This window comes from Cebus imitator, unplaced genomic scaffold (genome assembly GCF_001604975.1).
Source record: "Cebus imitator isolate Cc_AM_T3 unplaced genomic scaffold, Cebus_imitator-1.0 Scaffold191, whole genome shotgun sequence".
Lineage (NCBI taxonomy): Eukaryota > Metazoa > Chordata > Mammalia > Primates > Cebidae > Cebus > Cebus imitator.
In genome coordinates this window covers 2843381-2862591 of record NW_016107506.1, presented here as the reverse complement: position 1 = coordinate 2862591, position 19211 = coordinate 2843381, and the positions used below count along the sequence as shown (strand labels likewise).

The 19211-nt window shown below is 39.0% G+C and overlaps 1 protein-coding gene across 12 annotated transcripts in view; it reads right to left on the bottom strand.

Moving 5' to 3' along the window:
- Positions 1 to 16590, bottom strand: part of UNC80 (unc-80 homolog, NALCN channel complex subunit) — a 224811-nt gene extending 208221 nt beyond the window's left edge. For 4 of the 12 annotated variants that reach the window (XM_017546781.2, XM_017546788.2, XM_017546782.2 and 1 more), the window contains exons 1-5: positions 15897 to 16586; positions 14918 to 14966; positions 11991 to 12147; positions 10504 to 10805; positions 1669 to 1792 (exon numbers count right to left, since the gene is read on the bottom strand). In XM_017546781.2, the coding sequence (XP_017402270.1) occupies positions 1669 to 1792; positions 10504 to 10805; positions 11991 to 12147; positions 14918 to 14966; positions 15897 to 15988 (724 nt within the window). In that variant the 5' untranslated portion in view covers positions 15989 to 16586. Of the gene's footprint in view, positions 1 to 1668; positions 1793 to 10503; positions 10806 to 11990; positions 12148 to 14917; positions 14967 to 15896 lie in introns of all 12 variants that reach the window. The other 8 variants (XM_017546789.2, XM_017546785.2, XM_017546783.2 and 5 more) reach the window with 3 other exon arrangements.
- Positions 16591 to 19211: the final 2621 nt, after the last annotated feature.

Here is a 19211-nt window from a genome sequence, read left to right as displayed (position 1 = left end):
GTAAACCAGTTATATAGTTCTTAGTTATTATTATAAAGTATTATGTGCTGTATATAATTTTATGGGCTATACTTTTATAATAAACAGGCAGTGCAGTAGGATTGTTTACAACGGCATCACCACAAATACCTGAGTAATGCCTTGTGCTGTGTTACCATGGCTGCAAGACCACTAGGTGACAGTTTTTCAGCTCCATTATGATCTTATGGGACCACTGTTGTAGACACAGTCATTGACCAAAATGCTGTTACATGGCACAAAACTATAACTCATTTAACCCTTAAAATAACTCAATAATACTACCATATTATTAAGCCAATTTTTACAGGGTTAGAAACTGAGGCACAGTGAGTTAAACTTTCCCAAAGTCACTTGACCCTTGCATGAAGTTTCTAACCCAGACTGACTCTAGAGTCTGTGCTTTAACTATTACATTAAGCTGTCCTGGAGGTAAAATTCAAATCAGTTACATCTTTACCTGAAGACCAGGAACAGTGGGAAACTAAGATGGCAATGTCTCATTCAAATTGTAAGTAAACTGCTGCTGAGACAGAAGGTGATTTATCAAGGTCACCATGTGCCATTGCTTTTTCTTCTAGTTATGTTGTCTAAGCTGAGTCTAATTTCCCCTCAGATGCTGGGCACTGCTTCAAGTCCACAGGCATCAGGCAGAGGGAAAAGAAACCCATTGTGAACATCATCCAGAAACAAATGGAGGTGAAGTAAATGGCCCAAGCACTTCCATGTAGGGACATGGTTTCTTAGTAGTTTTTATATACGTGCTAAATTATAGTTTATGTATTAATAAAAAAGATTGTCCATTGTCTGCGCAAAACCCTTATGAATTAAGCAAATTATATGTGTGTGTATGTGTGTGTGATATATTTTAAAAATACATATGTATGTATATATACGCTTCTGTAGATTTTCCACATAATTTATTTTTTAAAATTTTATTATTAATGCTAAAAATAGAGTTGGTAGTAGAAGACTAGAATTTATTAAGCACTTACTACAAAGCAGGCACTTAATGCAGTCTCATTTACTTCTTAGTAAAAAGCCCTATATGGTGGCATTATCACCTCAATTTTATCTAAATGGGAAAGTTAGGTTACATGCATAGTAAGAGAGAGATTTGGAGTGAAGTGTGAGCCTGCCATGAACTTTTCAATCCATCATGTTGTAGTCATTCTACAGTTCCACAATGAGACAATTCCTGAAGAGAAATGCTTTGATAGCAATAAAACACTAAGATGATTTTGTTAAGGAGACTACTCCATTTGCCATGATGATGATAACACAATAATAATTGCAGCTGCCACTTACTATGTCCCAGACATTCTTCTAAGCAGTTTAACATATATTAGCTCCATTCCTCATCACAATCTTGTAAGTAGTATTAATATGATATTTAAATTTCCATTTTACATGTGAGGAAGCTGAGGCACAGGAATTCTAAATGAATTGCCCAAAGTTTGTAATAGAAAAATATGTGCTCTTGATTCAGAGTAGTTTCGCCTCATGTGAATAAGCCCTATATTATGACACTTAACTCCATGGAGGTATTTGCTTCTTTTTTACTTCTTAGGGCAAATCATCCTGTCACTCTAACTACTATGTGTGAGAGAATCTGTTAATACTGTCCCACTGAGTGTCCAAGTTACAAACCTGTGATGATGTTCCTGATGGGCTTTACCAGTGCAGTAAAGCCAGAGACTTCAGGCTGTCTGTGTTCCCACATGGGCTGCCATATAACAAGCCCACTGGCCAGGCGGAAGGTGAGGTCAGATTCCTGGTAAGGGGAGAGGGGGGGAAAGAGAAGATCTATGTCCAATAACTGGTAGGTAACAACTGCTAAAAGAGACCAATCAATGCAAGGATTAACATCACTCACAAGGTTATTTTCAGACTGGATTTATCTGCCAAACCTTCTCTCATCACTCAGATGAATGTTTCTAGAATAAACTAGTGACCCAAAGTTATCACTGTAATTACTATGAAAATCCCAATTGTCTGGTTTATCCAAAATTAATGACCAATCAAAACGTTTCTTTCAGCCAGTCATGGTGGCTCACGCCTGTAATCCCAACACTTTAGGAGGCTGAGGCTGGTGAATCACATGGTCAGGAGATAAAGACCATCCTGGCCAACATGGTGAAACCCTGTCGCTACTAAAAATACAAAAATTGGCTGGCCATGGTGGTGCGTGCCTGTAATCCCAGCTACTTGGGAGGCTGAGGCAGGCAAATTGCTTGAACAAGGGAGTTGGAGCTTGCAGTGAGCCGAGATTGCACCATTGCACTCCAGCCCGGCGGCAGAGTGAGACTCCATCTTAATGGTTATCATTATCATTCCTCTTAATTACTTAATTGTTCTTATTTCTCCCTCATAAGGCAAAACATTCAGACATTGACTATTTTGACTTTCTATTTCCCAGTCCATATCTTTTCTTATATTTTATGGAATCAGGTACATACATTTTGACACTTCATAGTGTATTATTTTGTAATGTTGTCTTGAAAACCTTTAATTTCTTAAGGACAAGGATAAATCAGGCACCCTCCTTCCCTCTCAGCCCTGAGCATCATCACAGTGTTTAATACAGCATTAGGAACTGTGTGCACAACAGACACTCAATAAATACTTGCTGAATAGGGCTGACTTTGCAACCCATGCTCACTCATTTATCTGTGATTTAAAGTATCTTTTAAGAGTATATTATCTGCTTTCTCTTCACATCTTCACATTGCTTTGAGAGGCTGAGATGTTTAAAATGCAATATCTTATTGTATAAGTATAAATATGTGACATTCTGAGATTATGTCTTAAACACCCCAGTCTCTCAAAACAATGTAAATATAGAAGCAGAGAATGTGATCACAGATTAATTAATACATCTGAGACCCGGGAACTCACTTAGAGCAATGATTTGCAACCCCAGCTTGCATATTATAATCACCAGGGGAGCTTTTAAATCTAAGAGGCCCAGGTATCACTTACCTCCCCTACTCAGACCTATTAAATTAGAATCCTGTGAGATTTTCTAAAGATCCCCCTGGTGATTCTCACACATAGCTGAGGTTGAAAACCATTGAGACAGAAGGAAAAGAACTTAGAAGCAACAGGAAAAATAAAAAAAAGAAAAGCAACTCTATACATAGTGCAAAGAAACCTAAAGGTTAGACTGGGATTCTGACACTACTTGGCAACAGAGCTACTCAGTTACCACAATGGGAAAAAGTCTCTAGGATTCACTGCAGAAGTATTAGAAAAGCACATAAAGGATTTGGCTAAATTCATTCTGCATTTATTCTGTAAATATTTATACAGCACCTACCATATGCCTGGTGCTATTCTAGGTTCTAAATACAACAGTGAATAAGGCATACAAAAATCTCTGTTCATAGCGCAGGGAAGAAGTCAAGGGCTGTGTCAGCCAAAGTGTTTTCATTTTAGACCAGAAGGTCAGTTGAAGCCTTACTGAGAAAGTGACTTTTGAGTAAAGTTATGAATAAAATGAAGGCTGTATCATGTAACTATCTCCAGGAAAAGTATTCCATGAAAGAGGGTCAGCAAACACAAAGGCCCTAAGTGTGCCTAGCGTGTTCATAAGTAGCCAAGAGACGGTGTGGCCAGAGTCAAGTGAATGTGAGAAAAGTAGAAAAAAATAAAATTGGAGAAGTCCTTGAGTGCTAGATAATGAACTGCCTGCTAGGTCATGATAAGGACTTTAGCAATTATTAAGATGAGAAGCCACTGTAAGGTTTTGAGTAGCAGAGTGACATGACTACATGTATATTTTAATAGGTTCACTCAGGCTGTTGAGAATAGTTTGAGAAAGGGCAATGGTGAAAGAAGAGACTATTTCAGAAGCTATTGTTATCATCTAGGTGAAAGATGATTAGATGAGGGGTACTAGTAGAGGGCAAAATGCAAAGTGGTAGATTCTCAATGCATTTTGAAGATACAACTTAGAGAATTTGCTAGTAGTCTGACAGTGGAGTGTGAGAAAAAGATGTCAAGGATTTTTGGCTTTGCAATTAAGAAAGATAGGTAAGATGAAGGAGGAGCAGATTTGGGGATTTCAGAACCCTAGTTTTAGACATGAGATACCTGTTGAACATTAAGCTAGAGATACCAAGTAAGCAGTTAGACAGACAGGTGTGGAGTTAAGAAGAGAGTAACCCAAATTCCCTTGGAATGGACATGAGGAAGTCTGCATGGTATTGTATGTAGATGCAGGAAATTAATATTAAGAAAATCTTCTCAGATTTGTCTCCACATATACAGGAACCAAACCTCAATTGACCTGGTTTTAATGGTTTCTTAGTTTCTGAATTCAGTCCTTTTCCATGTTGCTCATATGAAATCCTGACACAAGTAAAACTCCAGTAGAAACTGCAGCAGGGAGTAATCTCTCTTGTACTGAAATCCTGGGCTTTAACATCTGATCTATTAGCTTGGCATAGCACTCACTGATGGTCATGCTCATCACTTTGTTTTACTTGATACATCTCCAAGAAGATTGTATATTTCTTGAATACAAGTTGACATCTTCTTCTGTGCATTTCCTCTTGAGCATCAATACCATACCAAATTAATGCGTTCATTAACTGAATATGTTTTACCTTCTCCAAATAAATCCAATCACTCTTCAGATCTGAATCCCTGCAGCACTTATGGCCTTCTCTTGTGTTGGTATCTTCTTTTGTAAGTTTTCCTAAGTTGGATGAATGTAAAAACTCTGGGACTTTAATGTCTCTTCCAGAGTTCCTTTTAATGGAACACACAATGCTAGGTATACATACACAAGCAGAAACTCAATAACTGGAGATGACACTCTTTATCATTCAAACAGTTGTGAAGCAGATAGCCTAGAAGGGTCCTGAGAAAAGCCAGAAGTGTAAGCACAGGTAGAGGCAATATACCCACATTTTAGATGCTTTTCTTGCTTTCACTGAGAATCTGTTTCCATGATGTCATGAAGCAATTCTAAATTTATTTACTAGTAGCTTAGAAAGATTTAAGCAAACAACTATTATTTTAAGTTCCATTTTAAAGTTGTTTACTTTACACATATGGATTTTGTTAAAATCCCCTGAAGGGCTTGCTTTTTGTTTTATTTCCTTCTGTTTCTCCAGCACATTGAATTGTAGCTAGCATATAGTAGGCACTTGATAAGTATTTGTTGAAAAAACAAGTGAATATGACAAAATCATGACAATGTTGTTACCATATTTAAAGAAAATGCCTTAGTTTAACAAATATTTGTCATTTTTTCACTGATAAAATTAAATTCAGTCTCAAATTAATAATATATTAAACAGGATTTTCAAACTATGAATTTTATATAAACTATTTGAGCTAATCATAAATTAAAAGAATATAAAATATGCATTGAATAATACACTGTGTTACAAAAGGATGAGTCATTTATATTAGTTTATATTAGTTATTTACTAATTAGTGAACTAATTTATTCACTTTAATATTAATTAAATACCTACTAAACACAGATATTATGTTAGCTACCATGGGTACAATGATAATTCCTACACACAGGCCATTTAGAATCTAATGGGAGAGAGAGACACATAAAGGCATGATAATAAACAAAGTATAACAATAAAGCTGTACTTAGAATATTATGGAAATAAAGAAGGAAAGACAGATCTCAAATGAACTCCTAAAGTATAAGTAGGAGTTTTCTAAACAGAGAGGAAAGGTATAAGGGCATTCCAGTCAGCAAGACCAACATAATAGAAATGATCTGAAAAAAATGCATGTTATGTTCTTGGGGAGACTTCAAACATATGGAGCTCACAGACAGGCGAAACAGGTCATAGAGAGCCCAGTTTACCAGACTAAGAAGCTGGAATTGTACTCAATGTATGTTGGTGATATTGTCTACATTTTGATAGGTCACCTTGGTGTTGAGGTTATATTTTATGAGACAAGCCAGTAGACTGAATCTAGTTAGAAAGTGGCCCAAGTAAAGGGTCCATGTAAGATATGATTAAGGGCTTGGGTTAAGGTAGGAAATAGGGATAAAAAATAAAATGTGATGAATTTGGGAAATAATTAAGAGACAAAATATTTAAGAGACTCTGTGAGTAGTGCAATGTGCAAGTAAGGATGATGGATAGTCAAAGGTAGTTTGAGTTTTTGTGAATGTATACATTATCTAAAATATAGACTCTAGGGACAGGGCTCATTGCAGGTGAAGTTTGAATTTTCCATGGATTATCCATTTGGAGAGGTCATTTGACAATTTGGTCTAGAGGCAAAGATAGGAGCCTGGATTTGAAATGTAGAATTAGGTGACCTCAGCCTGCAGGACACACATGATAAATGGAGCCAGAGGAAGTCTTCCTAGGAGAAGGGAGAGTGAAAAGAACAGTGTCAAGAATGCATCTCTGGGAAACCCCAATGTTAAAGGAGCAGGCAAAATAGATGAATTTCAATAGAGATAGAGCAGACACAGTCAGAGATGCAAGAAGAACCAGAAGGGTGTGCTGTCACCAGGAGAATCAAACCTTTCAAGAAGAGGGCATGATGGTAGTTTCGAATGCAGCAAGGTTTAATGAAATGAGGGCTGCAAATAGAGATTAAACAACTCAGAGGTTATTCATGACCTAAGTAAAAAACAAAACAAAACAAACAAACAAAAATCTCTGGCACAGGAACCTAAGAAACAGTGTAGTTTTGTACAAAATCAGATGGGATTGCGTTTGAATTCCACCTTTGCTACTCACCATCTTTATTGTTATCTCTCGACCTCAATTTCCCTTTTGGTAAAATGAATACAAAGACACACATCCCTGATGGCAGTTGTAAAAATTAGAAATGATAGTGAAATTTTTTTGTCACGTAATAGAGGCAAATAGAAGCAAGAATAAGAGGTTGAAGAATAAATAAGAGGGAGGTGAGGATATGGAGGCATGGGTTCATGCTTTGATTAAGTTTTGACCTCCTATAGCACCATGTCTTATATATGCCCCATCCTGAAACACTAAGTGCTGAGTGGGAACCTGAGGGGGAAAATCAAGGAAAGGACTGACAAGCCAGGCAACACAACAGACTGGGTTTAGAGACCACAGCATTGCAGAAGCATTAGTCTGGATGGTAGCGTAGTTTCCCCAGTAGCATACAGATTTCTCAGTAGGAATAGAAAAGGAGAATTTTGGTCTTGATCTGGAGTTGGAGTCATGAAAAGCAACTGCAAAGAAGCATAGGGATAAAAGAACATTAATGGTGCTGGTGAGGGGAAATTTACATGGGTAGGGAAAGAAGGTAGGCCACAACAAAGCCTGATAACCAGCAGGCAAATGAAAGATGTAAGGCAGTGGCTCTCAGTCAGGACCATTTCCCTTCCACAAACCTACCTGTGAATATTTGGCAACATTTAGAGTTATCTGTGGTTGGCACAACTCAGGGGCAAGGGTCTGTTGCTGGCATCTAATGGATGGAGGCCAGAAATTCTACTAAATATCCTACAATGCATGGGACAGTATACCACACAACAAAGCATTATCTGGCCCCAAATGCCAACAATGCCAAGACTGAGAAATCTTGATCTAGAGATTGTACATTCCCCAACAACTTGAAAAAAGCAGACATCCCTCAAAGAGAAAAGGCCTTGTGGCAAAAGTTATTGACTGAATAATTTTTATTCTCTATAGCATCAAGAATAATACTTCTCTCATAGGAATGACAAAATGATGAAACTATAGTGATAATATAATAAAAATGCTATTATACCACTAACAATAATTATTCATGTATATCAATCATTCTGTAGTATGTCATATGAACTGTCACTCTTTTATAAATGCTCCATTCCCAAACCACAAGTTAAACATGGGGTCTTAAGCCAGCTCTTTCAATTATTTGAGTAGTCTCTCCTGAAAGGAGATCTTACTTCTTTTCTACTAATAATACACAATACCAACAGCATAAAATAACAACTCTAAAGACAACTAACATTTGTTAACGACTTCCTTTGTATCAGGTTGAATACTATATATAACTTGTTTAATCTTTATAACGCCCTATAAATTTATTATTAGGTCCAATTTATACTTGAAAAAGCTGTATAAATTATAGAAATTATTTGCTCAATGTCCTATAGTAGAGAGCAGCAGGCACTGGATTTAAATACAGGCTTAACTGTTTCCAAAACTTAGACTCCCAGCCGTGTCTTAAAAATAAAATTATGGCCACCCTGGGCACTCCTATATTCCCACATTTTTCCAGATGATATTTGTCAACCTATAAACATCTTTATGGGCTACTTTCTAAGACTTCTTTCCTGTCCTCTCCATTTTAAAGGCTTCATTCCTAAGCATGCTGTTTTTAGCACTTGGATCAGCTTCTGACAATGATGGGTCTAGTCGGTGAATCAGCCATTAAACATTTATTGAGAGCTTTGTATATGCCAAACACGGTTTGAGACACTAGAGATAGAGTTGTCACTTGGACAGGCAGTCTGCCTTCACTCAAGGACCTCTGTTCGGTGAGGTTGAAGACAACTAGCAAGCATTCAGAAAAATGAATAAATAATTCCAGGTATTGATAAGTGCTAACAAGGAAAAAAGAATGTAGGATAACATGCTAGTGGCTTGAGATAAACCAGGGAAGTACTTTCTGAAATGTTGGCATTTGAGTTGTGAATAAACCAAGGACAAGTACATGGCCATGTGAAAACCTGAGTGTAGGAGGTGAGGTAAATGTTTCAAGTTGAAAAAAACAGTGCAAGGATTGGAACACAAAAATGCACTTGTTGAGTTTGAGGGTGAGCCTCCCACAAGCCTGAAGGTGGTTCGTGAATGAGAGAAAGGCCAGTGAGTTAGAGGGAGATAAGGCCCAGGAGGTATACAGGGGTAGGTCCTGCAGGGCTCACAGACCAGGTAGACAGTCTCCATTAAAGTAGTGCTTTCTACTAAGTATCACACGTACAAAAGACATTAAAATGGAAAGCTAGAGATTTTAAAATGGCAATTTAATTTGACTTGATATCTAAAAGTTTTAGTATGTTTGATGGGCAATGTGGCCAATGTATGTGTTTCATTTTGGGAATTTATAGGTAGTTTCAAATCTATTTCGCCCAGCAATGGACAGAGTTAGTGGAAAGTGAATTTTTTAGGAAACTAAAAATGAATGAAAATACTAGTTTGTTTCCCTCATGGTGACTGTGAATGTTCAAAACCACCTTCATAAATACACTGCTAACTTGAACCACTGCTAACTTGATCTATTCACTGGGTTATAACATTCTATTAAAGAGAAGATGAACATATCAATTCTTACCTTAGAACTTAAATGAAATTTGTTAACACAGAAGTAACAATTAGTTCTTGATTTCTTTTCATGCGTTGGAACTGCAGTGTGTCTTACACATATTCACCCCATGTTAGAGCAACTAAGGGGTGAAGTAATATCAACAAAATCACACAGCTAGAAAGTGGTGGCACAATGATTTCAAATTACATCGTCTCCTTCAAGTCCAGGGGCAGATGGATATGATGGTATTTTGAGATAACTGGTTTCCATGTAATCCTATGTTTTGTATTTTAATCATTTAAAAATATTTTAGAAAGCAATTCTTAGGCTATACCCAACTCTATAAAAGTCCATGGCACATAAAAAGTTAGAACATTTTTTTTGAGGCGGAGTCTTGCTTTGTCACCCAGGCTGGAGTGTGGTGGCACGATCTCACTACAGCCTGTGCCTGCTGGGTTCAAGTAATTCTCCTCCCTCAGCCTCCCGAGTAGCCGGGACTACAGGTGTGTGCCACCACTCCTGGCTAATTTTTGTATTTTTAGTAGAGATGGAGTTCTGCCATGCTGGCCAGGCTGGCTCGGAACTCCCGACCTCAGGTGATTCACCTGCCTCTGCTTCCCAAAGTTCTGGGATTACAGGCATGAGCCACTGTACCCGGCTAAAACTTAGACCCTGTATTGTAACAGAGGTAGTTACAAAATGCTGTAAAGATGCAAAGGAGGTAGTAATGACATCTAGATGGTGAGGTCTAAGGAATAGCTTCATGTTAAAGATGACATTTAAGTTTCAATTTGAGGACTATGACAGGAATAGAGGGGTAAAGGAGAGTAAAGCAATCAGCAAGAGCAAATTCTGGGAATGGCTCCCGTGGCTTCAAATGCTGGATCATGAGGTGGCCAGTAGGGACCGACAGTTGATACATCAAGAAAACAATTTAAACCCTATGTCATGCTGGACCTTTTATTCTATGCTTAATATGTTGGGCATTATCATGAGGCAGAGGGACAACCACTGAAGATTTTTTAAGTCGGTAAACGGTATGTGGAAATTTGTGTTTTTGAAGCAATGTTCAGTAGTTTAACATAGAAATAAAGTTCTCCATGCCTTGATTTGCTGTACAGTCATACAAAGACATGGCCGACCAAATATGGAAATATCATTTGAAGTCCACCCTCACCACATCTCCACCCACTCCAGCCCTAACACTGGCTTTCTGATTACCTTGATCCTGTGTACCAGGGGAGCAAACAGAAATACAAAGAGCTCCACAGTAGCCATGGAGTTCTGGAAGATCTTCCTTCGGTTGTTCTCTTCTTCGTCATTAGGGCTGCTTTGGCAAGGCTGCCCTGGAGAACCCTGATTTTCAACTTGATGGATGAAAGCGCTGCTGCTGCCACCCCAGCTGGAGCCTCTGTCTGTACCCCCAAACCGCTCATTGTTGCAGTCCTGGGGAGCTTCCAGAAGCATCCAGTGCAGAGTGTGAAGGAGCTTTGTCTCAGCAACACCCAGTTTATCCTGGTGGCCTGCATGGGACAATTACACAGGCAGGTTAAAGCAAACTCTGTGACCAGAGCAATGGATGTCAACATTGGGTCTGGGAAGGAAGAATATACTTGCTTTCTCTATACTTCTTATAACCACTGCTAAAAGGGCTCATTCTTGTTTTTTGGACTCCCCTATTGGCTGCAATCTCTGCAGAATGATATGCTGCCATGGGGGCAGAAACTGCATGAATCACTTTTCTTCAGTTAGATACCCAGATATATTTCCAAATAGGCAGCATAGTGGTTAAAAATATAGGCTCTGAAGATAAAAGCTATCCTACTTTACACAATGTGACCTAGAAAGGTCCCTCTACAGAAATAATATTTGAGCAGAGCCCAAACGAGGGAAGGAAATGGGATAGAGAAAAGCATGTACACTAACATGGGGTACATGGGTAGGACACATTGCCAGATGAGAAAAGCAATCTGTAAAATATTCTAAAACATAGTCTTTATGCACAAGTGCACACATACACACAGTACTACAAAGTTAGTAAGTGTCGGAGGCAAATATGCCCAATTCATGAGAGTGGCTGCTTTAGGAATTGAGAGAGCAAAGTGGACAACCTTGGCTAGGACTCATCTTGGGCAAGTGAAGGTCTTAGCTTACCTCTAATATTTTAACTTTTTTTGAGATGGAGTCTCACTCTGTTGCCCATGCTGGAGTGCAGTGGTGTGATCCTGGCTCACTACAAACTCTGCCTCCTGGGTTCAAGTGATTCTCCTGCCTCAGCATCCCGAGTAGCTGAGATTACAGGTGCATATCACCACACTCAGTTAATTTGTATTTTTCGTAGAGGTGGGGTTTCACCATGTTAGCCAGGCTAGTCTCAAACTCCCGACCTCAGGTGATTCACCTGCTTCGGCCTCCCAAAGTAATAGGATTACAGGCGTGAGCCACCATGCCCAGTCTATTTTAATGTTTAAGAGGAGAATATATTCACATATTACTTGTAAAATTAAACCATTCAAAACATGACAGCCAGTTTCCTTACTGGTAAAATGAAAATAATGATAGTATAAATGTGAGATTTTGTGATAATTAAATGAGATAATGTATGCACAGTACTTGAGAAAACAGTAAATACTCAATACAGGTTATTATGATCAGTGTTGAACACAAGGGCAATGACATGCCATAAAGAAGTAATACAGGGCACCAACCTAGCTTGTTTCGGTTTGAAAGCAGGGTTGCAGTGCAGTGGAGGACATGAGGCAAAGCAGCTTGCACAAGTTCCCATCTGGAAATGCTCTGGATGGCTTCAGAGAGAGCTGGAGAGAGGCCATGCAGCTTGTTTTCTACCAACACTCGCTCAAAGGACTGTAAATACAAAACAAAAACAACAAGAAAACCCAAAATCCAAAATCATGTAAACTAAGAAATTGAGCATTCTGATTAATGAAAAATGAACAGCAAGTTATTGTACCCATTAAAAGATGCAAATTGCCGGACCAAATTCTTTAGGGTGCACTCACTGCATTTTCTTGTATACGTTGATATACAATGGGTCAGTACTAATTTTCTATTATCTACCCATTTGCAGGCTTTTGAGCCAAAGTAAGTGGCTTGAATTAATAAATGATTTTTATTTCTGTTAAAGTAAGCTTCCGCTAACAAACAGGAACAACACATTTAACCTCATGAGATTTCTGGATGTATATTTTATAAAACGTTGCTGAGTCATCCAAAAGGCTGTCACAAGTGCAGACCAAAATGAGTTCTTTGTGAAAGTGTCTTGAGACACAGAATTTATGTCAATTTCTTCCACTGGTGTTAACTAAGATACAACTTTTTCAAGAATTCTGATTTTGGAGTCCCTGATTTATTTCATGGCCTAGCAATGACCTAGCACAGAACACTCTCTACCTAATGCCTAAAACAGTAAAAGATAACTTAATGCATCTGTGGAAGAAAGAAAGAAAGGAAGGGAGAGCAGGAAGGGGGGAGGGAGGAGGAAAATAAGCTATCTTAACTTTGTTGGTTATTAAATTTTCTATAGTCGCCAGGGATACTCAGAGCGCATCAGAGAGTATAGCATTCCAGAACAAGTACCAAAGCTGACCTAGTCAACTATTTTTTTTCTTTTGAGGGAGGAGGGGAATATCACTGTAAGGTGTTGGAGAAAATGTAGTTACTAAATATTACAATAAATTTAATAAACATTTAGCTTGTAAGAACATGATTGATACTTGATACCCCAGTCAAGAAAATTGTATAAATGTTCTAAATAATAATCACAATACAAGTCCCAAATGTTCAAACTGTGTTACTGGAATTATTAGGATACCTGTGAGAAAGGCAGATATTCTAATATGGCTTACTACAGAGATTTCCAAAGAAAACTTTTTACTTTTTGATTCAAAAAAAGAAAAATAAGAAATTCATGTTTTTAATGAAGGGTACACTGAGGTTTTGGTAAAGAGTATAATGAGAGTTGTAACATTTTGCTTTAAGAAACTACATAAAGGCATTTCGATATGTTGGTGATGTAAATACAAATATTTATTATAAAATTCATCAGTCCTCAGGTATGTAAGTACTCATTAAGTAAAGGATGAGTATATTAGACACTAAAAGATGACAAAGAATTTATACATTCTAATTAGTATATTGTAGAGGATGAGTATGCATTTCATAATCTCAGAGCGTTCTGGGTAATGTCATTCTCTCCTTAAGCGTCACTAATACAACTTTTAATATTTTTTTGAAACTTTGAAAGTTGTTTTCTATATTGAGATCTATATATCTCTAGCCTTATCTATCCATTAATATAACAACTATTTGATATTTTGTGGCTACATTAAAAATGTCAGAAGTATCTTTGCCAAGAACAGAGAAAAGTCAAGATTATTTTAAGCTAGTATAATTGTCAGCATGGTTAAGAAAGCCTGAGATTTCAAATGTCAAATCATTCTCACAAGCTAAGTTCAACAACAAATTCCATTAAAAGGTGCTTATAAGAAAGTTAAAATAAAAAAAAATATATATGTTTGTGACAACATTGAAGGACAGGAGATGCAACAAAACAAATTCCTCCTTGGGTGGGCATGTACGTGTTTAACTCTCCAGCTGGCTTTCATCAGAATTTTTTGCTCTAACACATCTCAGAGCTCTTTACCACAAGGTCATCTGCATAGCTATTTGTAAATATGAATGGCAATATCCAAATTGGTAGATCTCCATTTTTATGTTATAAATCTAATGTAAAGACTTTTGGATAAGCTCCAAATACTAATGAAGGCTGTGAAAAGTCCATTTCAATTTTGCTTCATGATTTTGTATCTTATTTTCCCAATTTGTAAAATGAGAATTTGTAGGAATATAAGATTCCCTTAGAATCTCAGGACAAATGCATTTTACTTTGTATAAATATTAACAGTATTATTTTCATAGTTATTTTATGTTATTCATTTTTAGAATTGCAGAACATAGGCAAGACATAAAAGTGCAGAATTGCACATATTTTGTTCAAGGAGTTCTTTCACAGGCACTGCATCATATGAACTTCCACTGTAACAGCCTGTTTTGTTGATTAAGGATTTGACTTCACACTTGCAGGGGGAAAACAAACCCTCCACCACCTGGTTCTCTGTTCTCTCTGTCCTTTATTCTACCACTGGATCCCTCCCCATCCTTTCACTTACTCCTCAGTAGATGCTAAGTTCCTTTAACTTGTTTTCTCTGTTCTTCCCTCAGCTATCCTTCCCTCCCTTCCCGTTGTGACTTTGGCCTAGGTTCACATTAATAGATAAGCCTTATCTATCCATTGTTTATACAACTCCCATCTCTAGTGCTTCCCAGTATCTCTCCTTGCTTAATTTTTCTGCATAGTACTTGCCACCATCTGGCTTACTATGTATTTACTTATTTGGTTGTGGCTTGCCCCCTTTCCACTAGAATGTAAACATTCTATTTGTTTTTACCATTGTTCTATTCCAGCACAGAAAATTGTGCCTGGCACAAAATAGGTGATCAATAATATTTGCCAAGTGAATTAATGTATATAGTCCGTTTGATTTAAAATCTTTCTTTGGGTTCAAACCACCACATGGAATAGGGAAATAATTATCAAATGGTGAAAATCACATACCACACAAGAAGCTTCATATTGCTTCCCCAGTTTGGGCCTCAAAAATGCACTGAAAATTAATAGAGATATTTGTTAATAAACATAAGTAAAATTACTATTAAAGCATCCTTGTGACATATTTTGTAATGAATAAGACAGGGTGCTATGAAATTCAAATTTCATGCTTCCTTATAGCTTGTTAATGAGCAGGTGTTGAACAGCTGATGACATTTTCTTTTACATGTGTAATTGCATATATGAAAGAGAAGTGGATCTCGATGGTTTTCGGTATCCGCTTTTATTCTGAAGACTTTTAAGATTTTAAATCGCCAGTGGCCAGAAGTGGTGAATTACTTACGTGTACAGTCATAATAAAAACTGAAAATTGAACATGGCTTGTGGGTCATGATTTCCAGGATCTAATTTTTTATCTGACAAATCTCTAAAATAATAATAATAAAGAAAATCTTTTCTGTTTATTTGAATAGCTGTCAGGCCTTTCCGGGGTTGTGGGGATGGGGGGAGTCCCTTATCACAAATCCTCAGGAGCTTTAATTGGGGAGATTAATCTGAGCAAAATGGTTAACAAGTGGGCATAGCAGATATTCGCCAAACAGGAGCTGGAAAAACAACAGGTCACCGGGCTAGAATTACAGCAGGAGATGGAGGGGGAATTGGATGCAGGAGCACAACCAGTCATAATTATCTTTCCTAGCTCCCCACCCCCTCTTCCCAGGCTCTCTGCCCTCCCACCCCCTAAATAATGTATATATTTATTCGACAACTGCCAATCTGCTTGTCGTCAAACTTCACTGAAAGATATACACACATATTTTAATGCGTGTTTTTAAGCGGGTGCAGAGGGTTGTTTTCCAGCCCCAGAGAGGGAGCTGCAGGCTGTGGCGCGGCCTCAGCGGCAGCGGCGGCAACGGCGACCCGGGCGGCCCCAGGAGCGCCCCCAGCCCAGGGCGGCCCGCGGCGCGCCCTCTGCGCCCCTCACCTGGTTTGCCGCCACAGGAAGGTCTGGATCGGCAGGGGGATGCCGCGGCCGCCGTCCTGCTCCTGGCCCTCGGAGCTCTTCCTCTTCACCATGATGGTGGCTCCTGGGAGTCCTACTGCAGGACCCAGCGCTGTCTCCTCGCTAGCCGCTGCCACCGCCTCCTCCCGCTGCTCCCCCCAACTCTCATCCCCTCCTTCCCCGAGGCACAGCAGGCTCTCTCCGCCCTGATCCCCCGTGCCTCTCCCCTCCCCCCACCCCTCCCCGCGTGTGGAACATGGCTGCGGGAGGAGGGGAGGGCTGGAGGAGCCGCGGAGCGAGGAGGGGGGCGCTTGGAGCAGCCGTCCGCCTCGCCGCCCCCGCACCCGCTCGCTGCTTTCAGCACCTCCCACTGTGGACAGCGGCCCGCGCCGGGCTGCAGGGCCGGAGAGGCGAATCCCCTGCAGCGTGAGTTGCTGGGGTACGACCCAAGAAGTCCACACTCCGCATCGCACGCTCTGGTCCCCTGCGCGGCCTCTTCAGTCCCCGGAATTCGACTTCCCCTGCTCCAAGCTGCACTCAGGAGTGTCCCTTGTCCTGCTTTCCAACCTCAGCATCCGAACTGTCACCGTCTGGGTAGGAGGAGCTTTGGGGAACCGCAAAGCAGTCACTAATCATTCTCACCTCTAGCAAGGAGGTCAGGAGTCTAGGGTTTCGCCGGAGAAGTACATGAACATTATTAAAAGTGTAAACCAGGAAGGGGAGGCAAACTTGGCAAGTGAGAGGAAGCTTGAAAGATCTCAGATGTGAGAAGTTATTTTTATATGATAACCACAAAAAAAAAAAAAAAAAAAAAAAACAGCCTTGTTTGTTTTCCCAAAGCAGGAGTACAAAGTTCCCAAAGTAACCAGTTGTGGATATCAGTTAATTGTAAATTGAGGAAAGGCATTTGAATCATGCTGTGAAGAAATGTGGTTTATTACAGTCCATTAAATGTACTTGGGTGATCCTGTTCATCTCCAGTGATAGCTACAATTTTCCTTCAGTTGTAATAGTCAAATGCCTATGTATTAATATTTTATAGTTGGATTGCTGTTAGATGTATTATCTGGCAGTAAAACAAGTAGGCTGGGGTATGGTGGGGAGGTGGGGTGAAGCAATCCAAATAGTAACTACCTGCAGTTCTTCTTTCTTCTTTTCCTACTCCTCCTCCCCCTCCTCCTCCTTCTTATTCTTCCTCCTCCTCCTCCTCCTCTGTTTCCTCCTCTTCCTCCCCTCCTCCTCCTTCCTTCCTCTTCCTCCTCCTCTTCTTCTTCCTCTTCTTTTTATTCCTCCTTCGACAGATCTCCCTCGTCACCTAGGCTGAAATGCAAAGTTGCAATCACGACTCACTGCAGCCTTGACCTCCCAGGTTAAAGAGCTCCTCTCACCTCAGTCTCCCCAACAGTTGGGACTACAGGTGTGCACCACTACTCTCAGCTAATTTTTTATTGTTTTAGAGATGGTGGGGGGGTGGTCACTCTATGTTGCCCAGGCTAGTCTCAAACTCCTGGGCTCAAGCAATACTCTCACCTTGGCCTCTCAAAGTTCAGGGATAACAGGCATGAGCCACCATGTCTGGCCTCATCTTTTAGAGCAAACATATTGGTGTAATACATGAAATGAAGAATCAGACTCCAGGTCCTAATCCCAACAGATGTAATAGTTCGTATATAATTAACAACATAGTATATATGAATATTTTTAGCAATAGAAATAAATTCTTCATTTTCTTTCTTGAAGTTATGTTTGATTATGAATATCAAAATATGGATCTTGAAACAAAGAAAGATCCTAATATACTTTATTCAAGGCATATTTATTGAGTGCATTTTATATATTAGACACTATGCTATATAGACTCATGCTTACAGGGAAGTCTGAATAGTAAGAGAAGACAGACATGAAAAGAGAAAATAATCATGGGAGACACGAATGCAGATTCAGGTATGAATGAAGAGTCAAGGCAGAATTTATGTGCAGTAATCAGATGGAGACTTTCTATGACAAGCTAGAAAGTTTGCCTAGAAAGCCTTTAAGTAGAAAAGTAGAAACTTCATATCCATTAAGTATGAATGATATGACAGGAATGTAGGCAAGAGTTGTACATAGGAACCTCAGTATGGAGATTAGAGAAACACTTTATGAGATCTTGAACCCTGATCATAATAGCAGAACTACAGACAAGGGGGTGAGTTTGAGTAATACTACAGAGGTAGAATTAATAAGACATGATGATCAAGTGGGCATGGGAAAAGAGAAATAGCACAGTGGTTAAGAGCTTAGGTCTTGAGCCAGACAGCTTTGGCTCTAGCTCTACTGTTAACTAGATAAAATATACAAGAAAAGTGAAAAAACTCAACTAAGAGTTGAAACAGGCAAGAGTTGTACATAGGAACCTCAGTATGGAGATTAGAGAAACACTTTATGAGATCTTGAACCCTGATCATAATAGCAGAACTACAGACAAGGGGGTGAGTTTGAGTAATACTACAGAGGTAGAATTAATAAGACATGATGATCAAGTGGGCATGGGAAAAGAGAAATAGCACAGTGGTTAAGAGCTTAGGTCTTGAGCCAGACAGCTTTGGCTCTAGCTCTACTGTTAACTAGATAAAATATACAAGAAAAGTGAAAAAACTCAACTAAGATTTCCAAAGAATACCTTCCCCCATAGAGATATTGTGAGAATTGAATGTTAATACTTGTAAATGATGAGGACACATGGACACATACAAGGGAACAGAACACACTGGGGACTTTCAAAGAGTGGAGTTTGGGAGGAGGGAGAGGATAAGGAAAAATAACTAGTGGGAACTTAAGCTTAATACCTGAGTGATAACGTACGTAAATCTATACAACAAACCTCCATGACGCAAGTTTACCTATGTAACAAACCTGCGCATGTACCCCTAAACTTAAAATAAAAATTAAAAAGAATGTAAGAGAGGTCTCAGATCCATACTAAGCTTTCAATAAATGTCAGCCAAAGCTCAAGTTTTCTGTTTTGAGCAACTGAGTAGGTGGTGAACTCGTTCAAAGAGTAAACATTGACAAGAAGAATCATTTTCTTATTTTATATGTGCGTATGATGGTATTCATGAGTTTTCCTTGAGTCTTTTTTGGATATTTGAAATAGAGGTAGCTAGAAATATTTGTGTGGAGTTTAGAAGAGGTAATTGGGTAGAATAGATTGATTTTGTAATTAACACTGAATAAAAAGTAGTTAAAGCCCTGGAAGTAGATAAAATAATCCAGGCAAATAAATGGAAAGAGAAAAGAAAGGAAAGTCCCCATTTT